The sequence below is a fragment of the Mustela nivalis genome (genome assembly GCF_964662115.1).
Source record: "Mustela nivalis genome assembly, chromosome: 5".
Lineage (NCBI taxonomy): Eukaryota > Metazoa > Chordata > Mammalia > Carnivora > Mustelidae > Mustela > Mustela nivalis.
In genome coordinates, this window is record NC_139024.1 from 76,582,623 (window position 1) to 76,605,398 (window position 22,776).

Consider the following 22,776-nt stretch of genomic DNA (forward strand, 5'->3'; position numbering starts at 1 on the left):
TACACATACAATTTTAAATATAAATTTTAGCACTTAACAGACTCCTCTGAGAGCCCACCCATGGACTGACTTGATAGGGGAGCACAGAACTCACAGTAAGAAGCCCTGTTTAAAGGAAAGGAGTTGAGAAGCCCAGACTTGGCTTACACATAAGCTTGTTGATTCATGGAAAAATTAAAGCAGGAGATGTCTCCAGCCTTTCCTTTCTCTCCAAGGCATCATGGAGCAGCCTGGAGAGAGGAGAACATCACACACACCAACAACAGTAGCAGCAACAGCAGCACAAGAAGGCCTGCTCTGAGGACAGTGGTGGCCCTGCATGAACGTAAGTATGACCAAAGGACCATTGGTTTTCATCAGAAAAAGATGCAAGACAGTGTGAGGGATAATAGGGGTGATGCCTGGATTCACCCTGGTCTAGGTGAAAAGAGACTTATAGGGAGTGTTCTTATATTTCTGTGGTGGGAAATGAACAGAGAAATAATATTCTTTGCTATTATCCAAGTGAACTCTAGGACTCTAGGTTGCTGTGGCCTGGGGGAGCCTGAGAATTAGATATCTTTTGGTTCGCTACAGAGGGCAAACTCAGAAGCAGTCATGCATTTGGGCATGTTCAGCAACTCCCCCATCCTCCATCGCCACTGAGCTATGGCTGGATATGTATATATTCACAAGGAATCCAAAGCACCTAGGGAAGTATCCATTACAGAGCATGTGTTCAATAAACGTGCATTGACTAAAAGAAAACAGGCATAAAAATACCATGAGAGTCAAAGCGAGGAATCAGAATCTCACTCAAAAATGAACTTTATAAAGAGTAAAGCTGTAGGAAAATAGACTGTTTTGCCCCAGGAATGGCTAGACCTTTAAATAAGAAACAAGGCAGAGATACTGGAAGAGAATATATGTTTTAAATAAATAGGACTGAGATACTTGAAGAGAATATATGTTTTAAATGCACTGTTTGAAATGTGTGTGTGTGTGTGTGTGTGTGTGTGTGTGTGTGTTTGCTATGGATCCCTTTCTTCAAATGAAATTTTACACAAAAGTCCAGTACATTGCTTAGATAGAAGAGGAGTTCTTCTCATTGTGGAGATGGGCACTGTCCTCAACCCACCTGCTGGGCCTAAGGTACTCCTCCAGAATTCTAAAGGTACAGTTTGAAAATCCACTAGATTTGGTGACTCCCTAACAGCCTTGTCAGATTGTCTCTGAACATGGAACAAAACTGAGTTGACATTGCCTTGAATGACTTTATCTTTGGCTCAAAATTCCTAGATGTCTAATCATAGGGGCATAAAATGATTTAAAAATCCACTGAATATATATACTCCCCAAGAGAACTCCCCTGCAGTTCACTTGGGGCATCCCCACACTGGCTACAGCTCACTTCCCAGCCACCTCCAGCATACCTCTTCATGGACTTGGGGGAGAGTTCCTTTTCCACCTCCTTCATGGGCATGCTGTAGGAGTCTACATTGTATTCACTATCATCATCATACTCGTGGTCTAGCAGTGTTCTTGCCCATGTTCCCATGTCATAAGGGGGCAGCATCCCTCCAAACTCAGAAGGCAGGATCTCAGGATGAATTAGTTGGTGTAGACTGTTCAGGTTGTTACCATGCAAAAATATCTACAAATGCAAGAAGGGGAGAAGAGAAACACACACAAGAGAATAAATACCAACCAAATAATAAGAGGAGGAAGTGAGGCTAGGAAAAGCAAAAACAAAATTTTTCCATGTCTGTTAAAATGTTCCTTCATTCACTCTGTGAAATAGACAGGGATGGTACTGTTATCCTAATAAGTCATATAAAAATCCTGAGGCGTAGGAATCTTAGGTAGTTCCTAGAAAGTCAGATAGTGGTTGGGTTAAAGAGCTGGAACCTGAAATTTGGTTTCCTACTTTATAGTGAAGACATGAGCAGAATCCAATGGGCATTTTGATCTGTACATCATCTTGACGTTAGTTATGCAAAGCTAACGAGGTGCATAATGAATGCTGTTAAAATAGACTGTTCTCATAAGGGACTCATCAACTGTAGAGCCCATCCAAGTTATTAAGCCCAAAAGCTGTTACCAGTATGGCTTTCTCTTTTATCATCAATAAAAATAAGAATACTGTAACCACTAAATTACTGCTTTGTAATGCAAAATGTTTGATGTAAATAAAAGCAAATTAGCATTATCATAATGTAAGGTTGAGTGAAGGTTTACATCCCAAAGGACTTACATTCTATAATGCTGCCAGCATCTTCTCTACTAGAGGTTTCCATGCTTATTGCTTAAATAAAAATGGAATAATGGAGTGAAAATGTAAAGCTGTATGTATACATTAATTATTGGTATTACCTAGAGCTTCTTTTTTGAAACTAAAAAATCACTGGGACACCTGGGTGGCTCAGTTGGTTGAGTGTCAGACTCTTGGTTTTGGTTCAGGTTGTGATCTCACAGTCATGTGATCAAGCCCCACATCAGGCTCCTCACTCAGCATGGACTCCGCTTGGGATTCATCCTCTCAATCTCCTTCTGCCACTCTCCCAACTCTCTCTCTCTCTCCTAAATAATCTTTAAACTGAAAAATTATTCAAGGTACATATTCAAGATTTGTTTCTCCATAAATTTTACCTCTTTTCTCTTCTTTCATTTCGATCTCAAAACTGTAGGATCAGTCTTCCCTGAAACAGCACTTGTGTCATCTCATATAATTTATATAATATTTAAGGATTATAGTTTATAAGTCACTTAGAAATAGTCAGTCATAGTTTCTAAGTGACTCATACTTGAAGTTTATGATGAACAGGCTAACATAATTATCTTTGTTTTCTGTCATTTTAGAGTCCACTGAAATAAATACATAGGAAAACAAAGAAAAACTAGTCTACAACACCCAACAAAGTAATAGGGATGGGAATTATAAATCAACAAGTAATTTCAACAGATTATGGGCTACTAAAAACAGATGACAGCAGGTCACTGGCCACGATAGGCAGAGTAATCAGCTACCCGAAATATTTTATATGGAGCCTACAGAGGTGGAAGATGCTGCCTGCCCCAAAGCACATTAGGTTAATTGCAAACTTTACACGTTCCTGCTCCTCTTTGCATAGCACAAGAGCACCCCCTACCTCCCCCCCCCCCCGCACACACAGAGTTTCTTCTCATAAGAAATCAAAATAATTTGGGAGGGGGTAGTTAAGTTCTAACAACTGAAACTCTTGTTTTATTAGTTCTACAACTTTATTTCATTAGATATGTTTATTCATGTAAGAAACCTCTTCAAGTCATGCACGACTTATCATAATAAATCTTTAGAGATTTATCCTAGCACACTACTTCCTCTCTCCTTGCTAACATTCTGCTACATCCTCCCTCAACATCACTTTCAGCTTTGGCCTTATTTCCTCTCTCACTGAAAAAATAGGGCAACCAGATGAGGCCCACCCACCAGCATCTGTGTCTATATGCTGTGCCTCTGCTCCTAGTTCAATGGAAAGATAAATTCTACAAAGGCCAACACAGGCGGAGGCCTGTGTCCTAGAAGCCATCCTCTCTCCTACTGTTATATTGCTCAAGCAAAATGTTCTTCTGTCTCTCTCATATCATCAACTTTCCTCTGTCTGGGGGATCTTTCTCATCAGAGCAAACTTGCCAATCCCTCTCCTCCCATCCCCCTTCAAACAGACGCACAAGACCTCTCTTGACCAGATTTCTACTTCCAGTTATTATACTATTTCTCTCCTTCCACTTATTACAAAACTCATCAAAAGAGTTGTTTCACTGTCCAAATACTCTAGTCCTATTTTTCCGGAGTCCAGTCTAAAGCAGGCCTTTCTTTCCAGTAGAGCATGAAGATAGTTCTTGTGAAGCTCTTTCTCATTTGGGCATTCTCATTTGTCATTGGACAGTCAGTGTCCAATTCTCAGCCCTTACTTTTCTTGAACTCTCAGCAGCAATGGATATAAATGACTCTTGTCATTGCAACATTTATTCCCAGCATCTCTTGATTTTTCTGCTACTTTGACAGATGCTTCTTTTCAGTCTCTTTTGCTGATTATTCCTCATCACCCCAACATCTTAATATCACAGAGCTCCAGACTTCAGTTCTTGGATTTATTCCTTTCTCTAAGTGTACTTACTCCTTGGTGATCTCATTCTGTCTAGGGCCCTAAATATTGTTCGCACACTGAAAAATTATATCTAGACCATTCCTCTGAACTTCATATTGCTATTTCCACTCTCTACTCGACATCTCCATTTAAGAGGTCAATGGCCATCTCAAACTTACAATATCCAAAGCTGAACTACAACTTTCTTCCCAAAAATCAGCTCTTCCCTGTTTTCAACATCAGTTAGTGGTAGGACTGCTTCTGGTTTCTCAGGCTAAAATCTTCAATTCGTCTTAAGTTGTCAGTAAATCCTTTTGATTCTTCATTCAAAAGATATCATGAATCTGAACATCTGACCAGTTCCACCCCTACAACCCTAAGTCATGCTACTGTCATCCTACAAACTGTATTACTGCACTAACCTTCTAATTGCTCTCCCCACTTCCACTCTTGCTACCTACACTCTGTTCTCAACACAGCAGCCAGAATGACCATGTCACAATGTAAGTCAGATCATGTCATTCTTCTCACAATTCCCCACTGGCTTCTCCTTCCTCTTTAGAGTATATCCTATAAGACCTTCCATAAACTTCTTTGAACACATCTACTACTTCCTCCCTGCTGAAACACAATATGCACACATTTGTCTCAGGACATTTGCAGAGGATGTTTCTTCTGTCGATTTTTGCCTTTAATTATTCCCAAGGCTTATCCTCCCATATCTTGTAAGAATTTCATTTTTTAAAGCTTTGCTGTTTTTTTCTCCTTACATTTTTTCTCTGTCACCATTTCATGCAAGAAGTCTTGTCCATGTGGGCTCCCTTGCCTTAGAGTAACTTACTATTCTAAGAATTAGCCTAAATAATACTTTCATTTAATTTCTCTACACTGTGCCATTAAAGAGATTATGGTAGGTCACCTGAGTGGAAGGGAGAAAAGAGAAATACATTTGGGAATGAGCAAGGAATCAGAGAGAGAGTCTACCATATTGAGGAACAGGTAGAAAGTTGCACCAATCAGTGAGGAAGCCTGTTTCCTGTCAGCTCTTGGGAGTGATAAGACCACAACCCTGGAATAACTGAAGAGTGCATGGAGGTTGAAGCCTAGGCATTAGGTTCCAGCTTTGGTGAAGATGCTATTTTCCTTTTTCATAGACAACTCAGAAGCAGAAGGAGACCTTAATTCAAGAAACTAATACTGACTTGAATAGTGAGGATGTCAGAAGCAGCTGTCCTGGATGGAAGTTTCGTTCCACATGAAAGTTTCTAGAGGGGAGCCTAATGGCTCAGGTCATGGTCCTGGAGTCTGGGATTGAGTCCTACATTGGGCTCCCTGCTCAGCAGGAAGCCTGCTTCTCCCTCTGACCCTCTCCCCTCTCATGCTCTCTCAAATAAATAAATAAAATCTTAAAAAGAAAGAAAGATTCTAGATATTGATGAGAATTTGAGAAAGGATTCCTCTACCACCTAGGGTTACTATTCCCATCAGCAGTCCAATATGGTAAAGACTCAAAGATTTCATTTAGTTAAAAAGAAGAAGAAGAAGAAGAAGAAGAAGAAGAAGAAGAACAACAACAACAACAACAACAACAACAACAACAACCAGGTGTTTCCTTTTTGTGACAAAAGATGCACAATTATTCCTTAGGTTTTTCTTTGCCAGTTTTTTAGAGCACAGATTTGTAGCATCTAAAGTATAGAATGTTTGAGTAATATTATGATGCTGAATCACTTGGAGTACCTGTAAAGAAATATAATAACTGTACTTTATATTGATTATATATATAAGTGAAATCAAAAGTGTTTTAACCTATAACTATTTTCTCCTATGAAGATTTACAAGTCATATAGTCTTTTTTTTTTTAAGATTTTATTTATTTATTTGACAGAGAGAAATCACAAGTAGGCAGAGAGGCAGGCAGAGAGAGAGGGAAGCAGGCTCCCTGCCTAGCAGAGAGCCTGATGTGGGACTCGCTCTCAGGACCCTGAGATCATGACCTGAGCCAAAGGCAGTGGCTTAACCCACTGAGCTACCCAGGCGTCCTACAAGTCATATAGTCTTAATTAAAATGGCAAAGCTCAGATACCTCACTTCCATCTAGAATAAAGGTATTCAAGAATTTTTCTAGGCATTGTCAAAATTATCAATCAAATAACTCCAAACCTGGAGCTTGGAATTAGACTTGATCCTCCTTAGTCTTTTTCAACAGAGCAGTACACTGTGCTCAGAACAAATCACCCCAGTATTCAGTCTTTCAAGTATTTCTCACTTCACTCTGACTGAAAGCCCAGGCCCTTGCAATGGAATACAAGACCCTGCTATGATCTGACCCACCATATTCCCTTCTATCACATCATCTATTACCCTCATGAGTAGTTCATTCTGCTCCAGCTTTCTGCGCCTTCTTGCTGTTTGCCAAGGCATGTTTCTACCTGAGGACCTTCGTCTTTGCTATGCCCTCTGTCTGAAACTGTCTTCTCCCCAAATCCACATTTTCAGCTCTACTACCTCCTAGCTGTGATTTAGAGCAATTTGTTTAACCTTTTGTGCCTCATTTTCCCATCTACAGAAGGAGAAAAATAACAATGCTTCCCCTAGAGCCTTCCTTGTAAGGAGTAAATGAGTTACCATATGTAAAGTACTTAGAACAGCATGTGGCATAGAGTGACTACTACAGAAGCATTCACCAGTATAATATGTACTAAAAGCCTCAGCAGGTGTTTTGGGTCACCTGATCAACTCTTCATAAAACAGAGTTTGAAAGTGTTATTTGTGAAGCAAATCATATACATTTTTCTGAAGTCTAACATGTAAATTGATATGATTCTCACCAGTAGAAACAATTCCTGATATAAACTGTAATTATTTACAGAAGCCTTCCTCCTATACTACAGAACATTTCAACAAATTCATATTCAGAAGACCTTTGGCTCAGTGTTTGATAAAAACACATACTTAACAATTATTTCTCCTCTATGCTCGCAATGAGGTTTCTAGAACAGACTCAGAAACACCTGAAGTGCCTTCTCATTCATTGAGAAACATGAAAAATTACCTTCAGTACACATTTACATAAAGAATATTTTATTTTGGAACTAATCATTTGAGAATTGGTCACAGCACAGTGGTAAAAATAGCACTAAATCTGGAGATATTTCAATTCATATATTAGCTCCACAACACTACAGTTCTGTAAATGAGGAAACAAGTTACTTAGCCATGTGCAGACTTAGTTTTCCCAGCTCTGAAATAGGAGCTCAGGCTTCCTACATTTACTCTTCCCAATCTTTTGGATAAAATGAAATAAGGGGTATTAAAATCCATCTTAAAAACCTATAGTATTAATCATAATGATAAATGTGCTCAGCATTTACCATGTACCATGCACTGTGCTAAATACTTTATATAAATTGTCTTATTCACAGAAAAAAAAATGATTATTTTGTTGTATGTACTTTGAATATCCTCATTGTTAGATGAAAATCAGTCTTGGAATTCAAGTAACTTGCCATTTAAAGAAATGTTAATATTTCTACAAAGCAGCATTCTTTCTGAAATGTGTGAGCGATCATGACAATCACTATAGAGTTACATTAGAGATTACAAAATTCATTATACTCAATTTGATACATATTTTGAAATAACTAACATTCATATATCAGCTTATAAATTACAACTTTTCTCTAGGTCTCACTTGAAATTAAGTATACTAATAATCTAGAAACATGACACAACTTTTTTTTTTTTTTTTTACTTTTAAACTTACGCTTTAAGATCTAATGAATGTACTGAAATGTTCTCCCAATTTGTGGAAGAGTAGAGAAGCAGACTTTTAAATATTTCTTTCATATATACAGTGATCAGAATTAATCATAAGGTCTTCGAGAATTTTTAAATATCTTGTATGTTGAATATTTATATGCAATATAGAGGCACATGTGACCACAGCCAATATTACGTACACGTTATACAGCATAATTCATTGAATGTGGGAGGAGAAAGAATATATAAACAAAGAAACAAACAAATACCCTTTTCCGAGTCTTCTCCTTTAGGAAAGGCCGGATCACGGTGTACAGGGCATGGATATACCACGGCTGATTGACAAAATGAATTCCTCCAAATCGTGCTGGGAAACTATCCTAAAGAGACACGGAGTGGGGAGAAAATCAACACATGCTTCAGTATATTGAGAAGGCTTGAGGAAGGTCATAAGGTATATAAATTTGTTATTCCACATGCCTAAATGAGACAATTTGTACAGTTAAAATGAATTAGAAAGAAGGAAGAATCTTACTGCATGAAACACTGTAACTTTCAGACCTAAACTGAAGCAATATGTAATAGAGCAAATCCTTCTTCAGCACAGTTTGTTGATAAGAACTTCAACATTTTTAGGAAGTGCCATAATTAAAGCCTACGAAGTGTTAACAGTCATTATAGGCCAAGAAACAGAAATAAAAGACATTAGGGATTTGTCAAATACTGAATTTACATTAGGTAAGAATTTCATTTAAATTATTTCTGTTCTAAAATGTATTTATATTAAAATATTTTTTAAAATTTCACTATAGTTATCTACAATGTGAGCACTGTCATATATCAAAACTCACTTCAGGGGGGCCTGGGTGACTCAGGTGGTTAAGCATCTGCCTTCAGCTCAGGTTATGAGTTCCAGATTCTGGGATTGAGTCCCACGTTGGGCTCCTGGCTCTGTGGGGGGTCTGCTTCCCTCTCTCATTCTGCCGCTCTCCCTGCTCATGCTCTCTCTCAGACTTTCTCTCTCTCAAAATGAATAAATAAAATCCTTAAAAAAGAAAACTCACTTTATTCTATCTTACCGACTTCATTATAAACATTCTCCTTCCCTTATTTCAGCCATTAAAAAAGGGCAGGAAATATGCAAAAACAAAATTAAAGCTTAGTGTTGTAGCGTAAGAAGTGTGAGGATGCATTTTGCTAGGTTAAATTAAGTCAACACCCTCATAGCGCACCCCACAGGAAGAAATTGGTCCTATTGTAAAGCCAACCCCCTCTTCAGCAAGAGCTCACTTGTGTAAGTTTTGCATGTGAAGTGATTTAGAGAGGTGTTTTCTTTTTGTGCGACTAAACAGGTACATGCCACTTCACTCCGTAATATGAAGGAAATCCTTAACTGAATGAATTGCAACATCTGACCTCGCTTGAGTATGCTACGGATTCCACATAAATGGACTGATTCCTGCTACTAGCTCAAAACCCCACACTGAACGGACTACAAAAGTCTTATTATAAACAAACTATACCCCTAGAAGCATCTCTCAAGTTATCACAATAACTGGAATTCTTTTGGATTCTATTCAGAGCATGAATGGGAACAAAGGAAAAGCAAAGGAACTGAAATAATCATAGATGCATTTTCTAAATTTAGACTTTATCTTCTTTCTTTCTTTTCTTTTTTTTTTTTTTTTTTTAAGATTTTATGTATTTGACACAGAGAGGTAAGTGGGAGAGGGAGAGGCAGGCTACCTGCTGAGCAAGGAGCTTGAAGAGCCAAAGGCAGATGCTTAATGACTAAGCCATCCAGGCGCCCCTACATTTTTTCTTATATTAGATTGTTTAGTCAAAAACATGCACGGTATAATCCCATTAAAGTGTTCTAGTTTTGGGGGGACACTTAGGAGCATTAATAATTAATTCATGGTTTTCTATGTTCATTTTCAGAGCTAATAAACGCTTCTTTTTGCAAAGCAATTTCTATCTCTGGGAGTAACACACCATAAAAGATAACAGTACTTAAATAAATAAATAAATAAATAAATAAATAAATAAATGAATAAATACATTAGAATAACTGAAGGTAAAATATGTCTCCTTTTATGTCAGTGCCTTACTTCCTTAATAAACACGTACTTTTCATTCCTCAAGAAGTTGTTAGAATAATAGAAATGAATCAGCTAGAAATACAGACATAATATTTTTTAAGTCATGACATTTTTATACATAAAGAGAATAACGTATATACAATTTAGAGAATGTTAAGATAAACATGCAAGTGCCCTCCATTCAGCTTAAGAACTAGAACATGGCTAGTAACCTTAAAGTTCACTGTATTCATATTCTCTGACCCTCTCCCACATTTTAAAATTTCCTATTGTTATTTTCTTGTTTTAATTTGGTAATATTATAAATTTATATTTTACCTGTTCTTTTATAATTTTGTATATTTTATTTATTTTTATATTTTATAATTTTTTCTGTGTATACATACAAACATCTCTAAAATATAGTTAGGTTTTTCTAAGTACTTACACTTTATAAATATATCACCGTAATGAATGTATTCTTCTGTTGTCACATTACATTGTTTTTGAGGCTCCTCATATTTGAGTTTTATACATGCGCAACTGTAGTTCATTGTCACGGTTGTATATAGTCTACTATTGTACAGTACATCATAATTTATTTTCTCTTGTCAGTGCATATTGTTTTCCAAATATTTGGTCTGCTTTGCCATCACCAGCCCTGCTGCTGTGCAGACTTCATCTTGTGCATGTCTCTCGGGTATGTCGAGTGTTTGTGTGGCGTGTATCTCTAAAGTGTTAACGTTGAGTCATAGAGTGTACATACTTCAACTTTACATGATTGGTAACAGCGATTATATCAATTTCCACCCCTCCTCCCCCCAACAATAAGAAAGGTTCCAGCTCTTCCACATACTGCATTTGATATTGTCAATCTGTTAAATTTTTGCCAATTTATGGGTTATGAGATAGATTTTCATGTAACTTTAATTCCCTAGTTACTTTGTCTTTGCTTATTTTAATTCCATCATTAATAACATTATTTAATAATATAACTATTTAATACATAGGTATTTCCTTAGTCCTTGAGGGCCTGAATTTGGTTACTGTATCTGCTGATCTTGCTTACAGTATTTTGTCTATGGTGAACTCATATGTGGCTGATATTAATCATTGGGAATCCTGAAGTAGGTGGCTTGAAGATGCCTTGCTCCAGATAAGGTCTGTATCAGCTCCTACGAGCTCCTACTCCTACCAACTATCAACCTGGTTTGGCTTTCATGTAATTTCCCATTTGGGGATTCCTCTGATAGAACAGTGCATATTCAAATCTCAAACTCACAGGAGAAAATTATGGTCTCAGATTATCAGAGAAGACTATTATTATTATTAATACCAATATTATTATTACTATTATTTTTCTTCCCACTTATGGGAGAGAAGGAGAGGTTTAGTTAAAGTTTCCTAGCCAGCAGGGATTTTCCTAGCACAATCTTCCCTGGAGGAATGCAGAGTCTCACATTTAGTCCCCATTTGCCCTTGGTCTCAGCTGAGGCAAGCCTCATCTTGGCTTCTGCCCACCCCAGGCCTTAGGCAATCATTACCCGCGAAAGCCGCAGGGTCCCGAAGTCAACACTTGCCTCCAGAACCACCTAGGCTTTACTTAATTCTCTTGGTTTTTGTTTTGTTTTGTTTTTCCAGAAGACTTAGTGTTCTTGCCTCACAGTTCAGGGGCGGGTGAGGGGTGGTGACTTCTCTCATGCTCCCTAGAGTTCAGCAAAGGATGTGAAAATATTTTTGTTGTGATGTATCTAACACCTCTGTGTTTCATGGCAGGAAGATCTTCAAGAGTTTTTAACCTACCGCACTACCTGAAGCAGAACCACTTGGAATGCTTTTTAAAATACGCTCCCGAATAGACATTTAATCTCTAGAACAAAAGTGAATAAACATCAGCTATCAAGTTGTGACGCTAAATGTCTTAGCTCAGTATTTTTAAACCAACAATCACGTGGAGCTCATGCACCTTTATCGAAAAATGAACATGCACACATACACACAAAACTTACATATGAGTTCATGGACTTTCTTGGGTATATCTTTATATAAGGAAGGACGTGATCAGCACCAAAAAGCAGTTGAGAGAGGACAAAAGAGAAGGGAAACCCCTGACTTTGCAGTGAAATTCATCTAGGTTAAAATTCGGATTCAGGGCCACCTCTCAGGCTTCGAAGTCCAAAACAAGGACAATATAACCCTTGATTCCCTCCTTCTCCTCACTGTGATTGCCTATCTTTCCTTCCTTTCCCATCTCTTTGTGGCACTACAATGACTCGCACGATATGCCTTCTGTAGCCATTGAGGTCCTTGGATACTCTGTTCCAGCTTTTTTGTTCAGTGTTCTTTCTTTTTTTCAGTTCTGGAGCTTTTTATTGATATATTCTTAAGCTTAGAAATTCTTTCTTTAGTCAAGCCCAGTCTACTAATAAGTCCACCAAAGGTATCGTTTCTGGTTACACTGTTTCTGATCTCTAGATATTTTTTCTTCTTTCTTAGACTTTCCATCTCTCTGCTTATACTGTCCATCTGTTTTTGCATATTGTCTACTTTACCCATTAGAGCATTTAGCCTATTGATCAAAATTGTTTAAAGTCCCCAGTCTGATCATTCCAACATTCCTGCCGTGTCTGGTTCTGATGCTTGCTCTGTCTCTTCAAGTTGTGTGTTTTTTTTTTAATTTTTTCTAGTATGCTTTATAATTTGCTTCTTGATAGCCAGACATGATGTACCAGATAAAAGGAACTGCTGTAAGTCAGCCAACTGTAATGCGTTGGTGAGGCGTGGGGGGAGGGAAGTGTTCCACAGTCCTGTGATGAGGTCTTAGTCTGCTAGTGAGTCAGTGCCTCTGGACTGTGAACTACCAAGAGTTTCTCAGTTTTTTTCTCTTCCCGTAGGTGGGACAGGTAGCCTAGAGTTGGGTATTTCTCTTTTCCCATGTGGAAGGCTAGAATTGGGTACCTTCGTACCCCCAGGCCAGTTTCTAACAATACCCCCGCAAATTAGGCTCTGGTTAACTTTCTCCTGCAGGCAGACCCTGTTAAGATCAGAGGAGGGCACTTGTGATGAGCACCAGGTGTTGTATTTAAGTGTTGAATTACTGAATTCTATATGGGAAACTCATAATACACTGTATGTACGCTAAGTGGAATTTAAATAAAAACTTGGAGAAAAACAACAACAATAGCGTGCTCTGACATATTTTGAAACGGTTTATTTTCCTTTCCCTCTGACAGAAGCACAGGGGATTTTTTCCTAATATTTACTGAAAACCTGGCCAGCTCCTGGAAGTAAATTTCAGAAAAATGTGGAGGGCCCCCTATGACTGGGCCCCCCGGAATTTTTAACTCTCAGCCCCATTCCCAACGAGCCTCCAGCAATTTGTCATTTAACCTTCACAGTCCCAGCATTAGTTCGCACCAAGGTCTGTATACCCTTATGAGCCTCTGCTCCAGTAAGCCAAGACTCCCTGCGTTCACCTGTCTATCCCTCTAGTCTCGGTGACAGGTGCTACCTCACCTCTCTATGAATCTAAGAAGAGTTGTTGCTCTTTCAGGCTGCCCAGCTTTTGTGGTTGGGACAAAGTCGCATCTTCCACGCTTCCTACAAGCAGAACTGGAAACCAGAAGTCTGATCTTCTCACCTCTAATTGTGCCTCAAGCCTTGCAACATTTATATCCTTAGCTCTGTATAGCTTCATATTTCCACATTCACCCTCATGATCACAGTAAAGCCCCAAATCCACTGTGTCCTCTCCCCTGCTCGGCACATCACTTCCCTGTACCCTTGTCACGTCTATTAATGTTCATGTGTGGTTTTATAGCTTGTTGACTCTTCTCTCCCAAGTGCCTGGCATGGCTTTCCCTCCCTTTTCCTATTATCTTTAAAAGTTGATCTTTTAAGACCTACTTCAGGTGACAGCATCTCCAGGAAGCTCTTTTCGATCCCTTCTCTCACTTTTCCATGCCCTGTCCTCCCTTGAAAGCCCACCTCTGCCATCATGAGCACAGTGTCTAGGTCTCTCACTGCACTTGCCCACATGACCCTGGAACTGTCTCTTCATTTGTCCCCCTCAACTATTAAACTGGGAGCTCTTCAACTGCTTGATTGTGAGTTTTATACGGTCTGTTGGTGCTGGACCTGCATCCATCTTTACTCACTTCATGCCCCAACCAATAGGGCAGGGGATGGAAGGCGAAAACAAAAGAATCTGACAGCTGGGCTTCTAAATAAGAGAGTTCTGTCGATTAGAAGCATGTGAGCAAGATTTAAAGGACCAAGTGGAGGCAACATATTTTTTTTTTTTTTTGCTGCAGTGGCAGCTGCTAGGCAAAGTCCAGTGGGACAACTGTTCATGGCACTATGTGGATACTACCCTCCACTATCTAGGTATCACTAGGTGAGAGGCTGCTGGGATGGCAGTAGTGAGAGGGTGGAGACAGCAGTTTCTTGACCTCTGGATCACATCTGCAGGGTTGGGACCTCAGAAGGAAGAAAGCAGACACAGTCCCCTAGTGACAATGTAATTCCTCCCACGTTTCCAATGTAAATCCATTTGTCATTGAGCTATCGAGAGAGATTTCTGTTTTGTGCACTGAACTCAGATCCAGACCGTGTGTGATTCTTCTTTACATTCCTAACATTTTAAAAACTTCAGCGTGTGTGTGTGTGTGTGTGTGTGTGTGTGTGTGTATCCCAGAGCAGAGCTAGGTGAATGTTTTTTGAATAGAATAGATTCTGGAATTTACCACTTAAGTAAACTTTTTAAGTAAACTGGGCCACAATTTCCTTATCTGCAAAATGGAAACATTTATTAGGACTGTTAATGGCCAATCATAGCAGTTAATCATTAAGCATACCTCCAAATACTGGGCTACCGTATTAAATATCAGTTTTCACCTCACACATAGAAATGACCATGAAAGTAATTTTATAATGGTTTAATGAGACGTTGTTTGGTCCTAAAACACTACATAGTACAAAATAATAATTAAAATAACAGCTTACAGGAGTGCCTGTGTGGCTCAGTCAAATAAGCATCTGCCTTTGACTCAGGTCATCATCTCAGAGTATCTGGGATCAAGTCCCGCATCAGGCTCCCCTGCTGAGCAAGGAATCTGCTTCTCCCTCTTCCTCTGCCCTCCCCCCTGCTCCTGTAACTCCCCCTCTCACTATCTCCTCTCTTCTTCTAAAATAAATGAAATTTTGAATAGAATAGAATAGAATAGAATAGAATAGAATAGAATAGAATAGAATAGAACATACAATACACTGATCACTGACTCTGTTGGTCACATATTCTTCATTGGAGATTATGAAGTAAGAAGCACCTTGTAATTAGTGAGAGTACAGCCAAGATGGGTGGAAGAAAGTTAACAGAATTTCTACCTATAAAAACTTCTGGCAATTCACCTGTTTCTGTTCATTTTCTTCTTGAGTGGTACACTTTCTGCTGTATGTACAGATTTTCTTGACCAAACACTGGGTTAATGGAAACTTGGTCTGCCAAAGCTCTAGTGGAATTCAACATCTCTCCAAGCCTCTGTTGACCATACACTCTAGTAAACACCTTTCTTTGGGAGAAGATGGATTTGGAAGCATTTCCTTCACATAATACGTGAGTTTCCTTAAAAGTTGATTGCTATTGCCAACGATTACAAAATGATATCAGTCAAAGCAAAGCCTCTACTTTCTTCTCATTGGCATACAAACTGTATAGACACTATAGATACTGGCGCTGTGGGCACTCTATAGAGAGGTAAATATATGTATCTATATCAAATGTACATAGGTAAGTTATTGATATATTTTTAGCAAAAATATGTTTGCCTCAGGAATCTAGCTATCCAAGAAGAAAAACTGGAGAATGAATTATTAATATATTATTAAATTCTTTAATTGATTTTGATGAAATATGAAAAAATTATAAAATACTATTACAAGTAAATTGTAAGATTTGAGAACAAAATAAATCAATATAATTTCTGGTACAATCAAAGTACAGTTTGCAGCCATAAATGAGCAAAATGAAGGTTTTTTATAAGAATTAAAAATACAATTTTGGTCTTGTTTCACAAGACTGTCTAGGGTTCCTGAAATGATCAAAAGTGTTAAGAACTGACCTCAGTGTAAACATAGGCAAAAATTGTATGTGCAACTCACTCATTCAAAATTAAACTCATTAGCCTTTTTAAAGATAGATAGATTGATTGACTGATTGATTATAGAGTGGTTACAGAGGGAGAGGGAGAGAGAGTCCCAGGCAGACTCCCCACTGAGCTCAGAGTTCAATGCGGGGCATAATATCATGACCCCTAGATCACAACCTTAGCCAAAACCAAGAGTCAGATGCTTAAGGGACTGCACCAAATTGGCATCCCCATTAGTTTTTTTTTTTTTTTTAATGTTTGTTTTTCTTTTCTACTTTTATTGCACTTCTTTGAAGCATATAATTTCAACTATTATATGCATGATGCCAAAGTGCATATAATGATAAATCATAGCATACAACACCTAGAAATAACACTTTTAATTCCATAATTCTATCCCTAAAATAATACTAAAATTAAAGATATTGCACTATCCTTTTATGCTGATTTTAGTATAGATATTGGACATAATTATTGTAGACATTCTGAATATCAAATAAAGTATAATAAAAAAAAGTTACTCATAACCTTACCAACCAGAGACAAAAGCAATCTTAAGTATGCTTCTAATTTTTTTCAGTTAAGTTTTATATAGATGACATGAAATTCTATATAAAAGTCGGGAATTATGAGAATAATTTTTACATTGCTTCATAGGTATAAAACATATATAATAATATCACCCTTTCTAAAATTGTTCCTAGGTAGAGAAAGTAGAAGGTGACTATGACAGCAGCCGGTACTACTAGCTCCTTAGATTGCACCAATATTAGTGTCCTTCAGATATGCTGAAACTTAAGATTGGTCTGCTTTATAGAGAAATGTTAGGAAGAGGGGGAAGATGAGGAAGGCATCCCTGGGAAGGACAGATCTGAAATGCAGCCCAGAATATTGAAGAGAATAGAGTGGAAATGGAAGAGTACACAGTGAAAGTTTGCCAATGTGGAGAACACAGGTTTAACATTCTGGATAGTTGTAGGAAAATCTCAGTTAAGAGAATTCAGAAAATTTTAATAAAAATTCTCTTAGCTGATCTAATAATGAAAATGAGCACATGGAAGGAAGGAAGGAAGGAAGGAAGGAAGGAATAAAGGAAAAGGCAAGGAAAAAAAGAAAAAAACTGATGTGCCCTGACATACTAACCATACCATATTTTCCTAAATATGACTTTTGGGCATAATAGCATTTGTATACTCATATCTATCTTTTAGAATGTTGGGTAAGCTATTTGTATATCCATCCTACCTATTTTCTTAAAGATTAAGATTCCTGAAGGAAATCATGTCTGTCTTAGTTCCAAAGTTCTGCTTCCAATTCCCACCTCTAGTATTCTGTGCAGTATCTGGACCTAAAGAGAATAGAGCTATAGCTGCAACTCCATATTTGTAGCCTCATTAATATTGGGCAGGCAGACCTAGGCAAGTCATTCCATTGCTTTCATGAGGGAAACAAGGATTTTTACCAAAATATTCTAACTAGTGTATTTTGCCAAATTAAGAGAGAACAGCCAGTAAACTATTTAATGACCAGCTAATTGGAATGTTTTTTTCTATGCCTGCCTCATAACTGGTAACGAGCTGTATGTAAATGGAGGCAAATAACAGATTGAAAACAAAGGCTCTTGACCTGGTACACAGCTAAGGTTTTGTGTTTTTTTTTATTTTTCCTTCAAGATTTTATTTATTTAATTTGACAGAGACAGAGCACAAGCAGGGGGAGCAGCAGCCTGCAGAGGGAGAGGAAGAAGTAGGCTCTCTGCTGAGCATGATACCCAATGTGGGGCTTGATTCCAGGACCCTGGGATCATGAGTTGAGTCCAAGGCAGATGCTTAACTGCCTGAGCCACGCAGGTGCCCACAGAGCTAAGTTTTTCAACTGGGATTGTACAAATGCAGGAGGGTGCCTCACCTCTAACTCTTAACTTCTAACTGCCTGGTAAAACTTCATGCTATCCAGGTAAGCAGATAGTAAAAGAACTGGGTTAGATGCAAAGAATTGTGTAGAAACAAAATTTAACCAAAAGAGGTGACTGCTCTGATATGTAGAGAAACAATAATTATTAACATTTTCTAGGTTTACTGAACACGTGGGAATTTGAGAAAAGAGAAAAAAAATAATTAAATGGTTAAAAAATGAGTAATCAATTCTTACTAGAGGAAACAAGTCAGCCTTCAAAGATATATCACATTGTATTTCAAAATAAGCACTTAGCAAGATTTCCTATTTGATGAGCAATCTCTGAAACAAAATGCACATAAATTACAGACTTAAATTGTAATGATTCCTCAGAAAACTACATCTTAATTTTAATAAGGGTTTTAAGAAACATGGATTAATCATGACAGATCATTTAAAAAAGTAACAGTATACATTAATTTCCCATTAATATGTAGCATTGTAGGTAAAAATTCTTTTTAGAATTAAAATATCATATATCATATCTTAATCATATCATATCTTAGAATTTTTAAGATATGAATATATTTTGAAATGATTTTGCCCTCCCAGATGTTAAAATCCTAATCTAAATATGTACTAAAATATAGATAACTTTTTAGATTAAATTTTTAAATTTAAAATTAATATCCCTAGATTTGCATGACATACTTTACAATATCTGCTTGTTCTAAGACCTTTGGCAAAATGTCAGCTATTGTTTAAATTGTCTATCATGAATATAAGTGTGTCAACATGTATTTCTCTTAGGAGCGGTCAACAGAGTATGTTCTACCCAAAGGCAAATATATATCATTTTTGACATTTCTATTTAAAAAGTAGCCATTTCCCCCCATCCTCCTATATACATCAATATTTAGCTAATGAAGGCTTCATGACACTGTGACTCCTAATAATTATCTTTTGCTCTGTCATTGTCCTTGTATGAAATTCAGTTCCCTTTATAAAGATGTGCTAGATTTGCTCTTTTTCAGTTTTGTCTGAGGGTGTCCTCTGGTTTCATTTTTAAGTTAATTAGAAATGATGCCTGTGTATAATGAAGTTGCCTGATAGTCTCCTTTATAGGGTGCATGAAAGAAAGCATAGAGGGACTTACCAAAGACCTGTACGTTCTCAATGCAAATTACTAGGAAACCTGCCATAGGATTCTAAGGTGTTGAATAATCAGGACCTTTTTTTTTTTTTTTTAATTTTTTATTTTTTATAAACATATATTTTTATCCCCAGGGGTACAGGTCTGTGAATCACCAGGTTTACACACTTCACAGCACTCACCAAATCACATACCCTCCCCAATGTCCATAATCCCACCCCCTTCTCCCAAACCCCCTCCCCCCAGCAACCCTCAGTTTGTTTTGTGAGATTAAGAGTCACTTATGGTTTGTCTCCCTCCCAATCCCATCTTGTTTCATTTATTCTTCTTCTACCCACTTAAGCCTCCATGTTGCATCACCACTTCCTCATATCAGGGAGATCATATGATAGTTGTCTTTCTCTGCTTGACTTATTTCGCAAAGCATGATACGCTCTAGTTCCATCCATGTTGTTGCAAATGGCAAGATTTGATTTCTTTTGATGGCTGCATAGTATTCCATTGTGTATATATACCACATCTTCTTGATCCATTCATCTGTTGATGGACATCTAGGTTCTTTCCATAGTTTGGCTATTGTGGACATTGCTGCTATAAACATTCGGGTGCATGTGCCCCTTTGGATCACTACATTTGTATCTTTAGGGTAAATACCCAATAGTGCAATTGCTGGGTCATAGGGCAGTTCTATTTTCAACATTTTGAGGAACCTGTTTTCCAGAGTGGCTGCACCAGCTTGCATTCCCACCAACAGTGTAGGAGGGTTCCCCTTTCTCCGCATCCTCGCCAGCATCTGTCATTTCCTGACTTGTTGATTTTAGCCATTCGGACTGGTGTGAGGTGATATCTCATTGTGGTTTTGATTTGTATTTCCCTGATGCCGAGTGATATGGAGCACTTTTTCATGTGTCTGTTGGCCATCTGGATGTCTTCCTTGCAGAAATGTCTGTTCATGTCCTCTGCCCATTTCTTGATTGGATTATTTGTTCTTTGGGTGTTGAGTTTGCTAAGTTCTTTATAGATTCTGGACACTAGTCCTTTATCTGATATGTCGTTTGCAAATATCTTCTCCCATTCTGTCAGTTGTCTTTTGATTTTGTTAACTGTTTCCTTTGCTGTGCAAAAGCTTTGGATCTTGATAAAATCCCAATAGTTCATTTTTTCCCTTGCTTCCCTTGCCTTTTGCGTTGTTCCTAGGAAGATGTTGCTGCGGCAGAGGTCGAAGAGGTGTTCTCCTCAAGGATTTTGATGGATTCCTTTCTCACATTGAGGTCCTTCATCCATTTTGAGTCTATTTTTGTGTGTGGTGTAAGGAAATGGTCCAATTTCATTTTTCTGCATGTGGCTGTCCAATTTTCCCAGCACCATTTATTGAAGAGGCTGTCTTTTTTCCATTGGACATTCTTTCCTGCTTTGTCGAAGATTAGTTGAGCATAGATTTGAGGGTCTATTTCTGGGCTCTCTATTCTGTTCCATTGATCTATGTGTCTGTTTTTGTGCCAGTACCATGCTGTCTTGATGATGACAGCTTTGTAATAGAGATTGAAGTCCGGAACTGTGATGCCACCAACGTTGGCTTTCTTTTTCAATATCCCTTTGGCTATTTGAGGTCTTTTCTGGTTCCATATAAATTTTAGCATTATTTCTTCCATTTCTTTGAAAAAGATGGATGGTACTTTGATAGGAATTGCATTAAATGTGTAGATTGCTTTAGGTAGCATAGACATTTTCACAATATTTATTCTTCCAATCCAGGAGCATGGAACATTTTTCCATTTCTTTGTGTCTTCCTCAATTTCTTTCATGAGTACTTTAAGTACTCATGAAAGTAATCAGGACCTTTAATTGTGAGTGGATATATGCTGTGGGAAGCTCGGGTCTCACACCAACATTTTGAATACAAGGATTTTATTACATTGTTTTCATGATTCTACAATCAGAATTCACTCTTAACTTTCACTCAAGAAGACTAGAGGGAATCTTCTCAGGTCACTCAGGACACAGTGGTGGTCAAGGGCTTCTCCAGTTTAAAATGCCACGGACCCAGAGAAAAGCAAGGAGTTACCCTTTCCCCATCCAAGACACACATGATTATCATCTGCTCAAGTGAAAATGAGTGTTTTGTGATCTTCTTATCATTGCTGTAATCTTAATATAGACCAGAATTTCTAAATTTTTAATTTTGTTTTAAAAATCTTAAATAACAGTATAGTTGGTTTGTTTAAATCTACAAAGAATAACCCCAATTCCTTTTTGACCAGTAATTTATCATTTGTAAATAATAAGTAAACATAACAGGCACTTGTAAATAACATGTAAATATATTATAAATAACAGCATAACTTGTTATACACGGATGCCACGGATGAAAAAAAAATTATTCTTTTCTTTTTCCTTTTCCTGCTAGTTTTGAACACTTGTATTGAAGTAATACATACACTTGGCTTCTAGGTTCCAGTGATGAATCTACTTACTCATAAGATAAATGCATTTCTGTCAACAAAAGAATACCTGCCACAAACACAGAATTACTAAATACAACAGAGGGATACTATAGAGAGAAAGCTTCCTAGAGTCCCCTATGACTATATGGTCAGGGACTCTGCAGTCTGTGGCCTAGAACTGGTCTATCTCAAAGACTCTAGTATACTCTAATTCTAGACAAATCATTTTATATACATATTTTTTTTCCTGTGCCCACCTTTAATCAGTTGGTGCTGGGTAACTTTGCCTCAAACATGACCCTCCTCACCTTGGAATACAAATGCTGGTTTATTAGTTTAGAGAAATCCCTACACCTGGATAAAACTCTTAAATTACACTGGTGATTCAGTGGCATCAACTCTGCGTGGAGAGAGGAATGTCTGTGTGTTGACGCAGCTTAGTGGGATATTATATAAAATATTCCTCCTCAAAAGAGCTCTTCCTAGCTAAAACTATTTCTTAAAGTAAAACCAACCCGGAAAACTAATTGGAACATGTTTAGTCATCACATAACAGGCAGGAAGATCCTTCTTTTGTGAGCAAAATAAAGAAGGAAGATCCTTCTTTTGTGTTCTCCCCAGCTACTTTTTCTGTCAGAAAAGGTTGATAACATATTGAAGCAAATCACAGCCACAGAGCCTTAACACGAAGACACAAGGCTTACTTAAGTTAGTTGCTGCTGGTGTGTGCCTTGAACACACAGGAGGCAAGACACATAATACAAGGCCTGCAGAACACGATACAAGGCCATTCTCACACCTCTTCACCATCCATGAAATACAATTTCAGTCAAGTATAACAGCAGGAGAGAACGCAAAGTAAAAATTACCAACTTATAAAATTGTTTACATCATCATGTTCCCAAGTCAGGCTCTTCTATTAAAAGTGAATGCATATTGCATCACCACTTCCTCAAATCTTAAGTGGGTAGGAGAAGAATAAATGAAACAAGAAGGGATTGGGAGGGAGACAAACCATAAGTGACTCTTAATCTCACAAAACAAACTGAGGGCTGCTGGGGGGAGGGGGGTTGGGAGAAGGGGAGTGGGGTTATGGACATTGGGGAGGGTATGTGCTTTGGTGAGTGCTGTGAAGTGTGTAAACCTGGCGATTCACAGACCTGTACCCCTGGGGATAAAAATATA

At 37.9% G+C, this 22,776-nt stretch overlaps 1 protein-coding gene and 1 long non-coding RNA gene across 7 annotated transcripts in view; both read right to left on the minus strand.

Moving 5' to 3' along the window:
- The window catches only part of LOC309864468, a 664,253-nt gene that overhangs the window by 243,827 nt on the left and 397,650 nt on the right, over nucleotides 1-22,776 (minus strand). The gene's annotated exons all lie outside the window — the stretch shown is intronic.
- CLVS2 (clavesin 2) overlaps nucleotides 1-22,776 on the minus strand; it is an 84,582-nt gene that overhangs the window by 24,440 nt on the left and 37,366 nt on the right. For both annotated transcript variants that reach the window (XM_082729986.1, XM_082729987.1), the window contains exons 3-4: nucleotides 8,141-8,251; nucleotides 1,413-1,633 (exon numbers count right to left, since the gene is read on the minus strand). In XM_082729986.1, coding sequence (XP_082586112.1) covers nucleotides 1,413-1,633; nucleotides 8,141-8,251 — 332 coding nt within the window. The remainder of the gene's footprint in view (nucleotides 1-1,412; nucleotides 1,634-8,140; nucleotides 8,252-22,776) is intronic.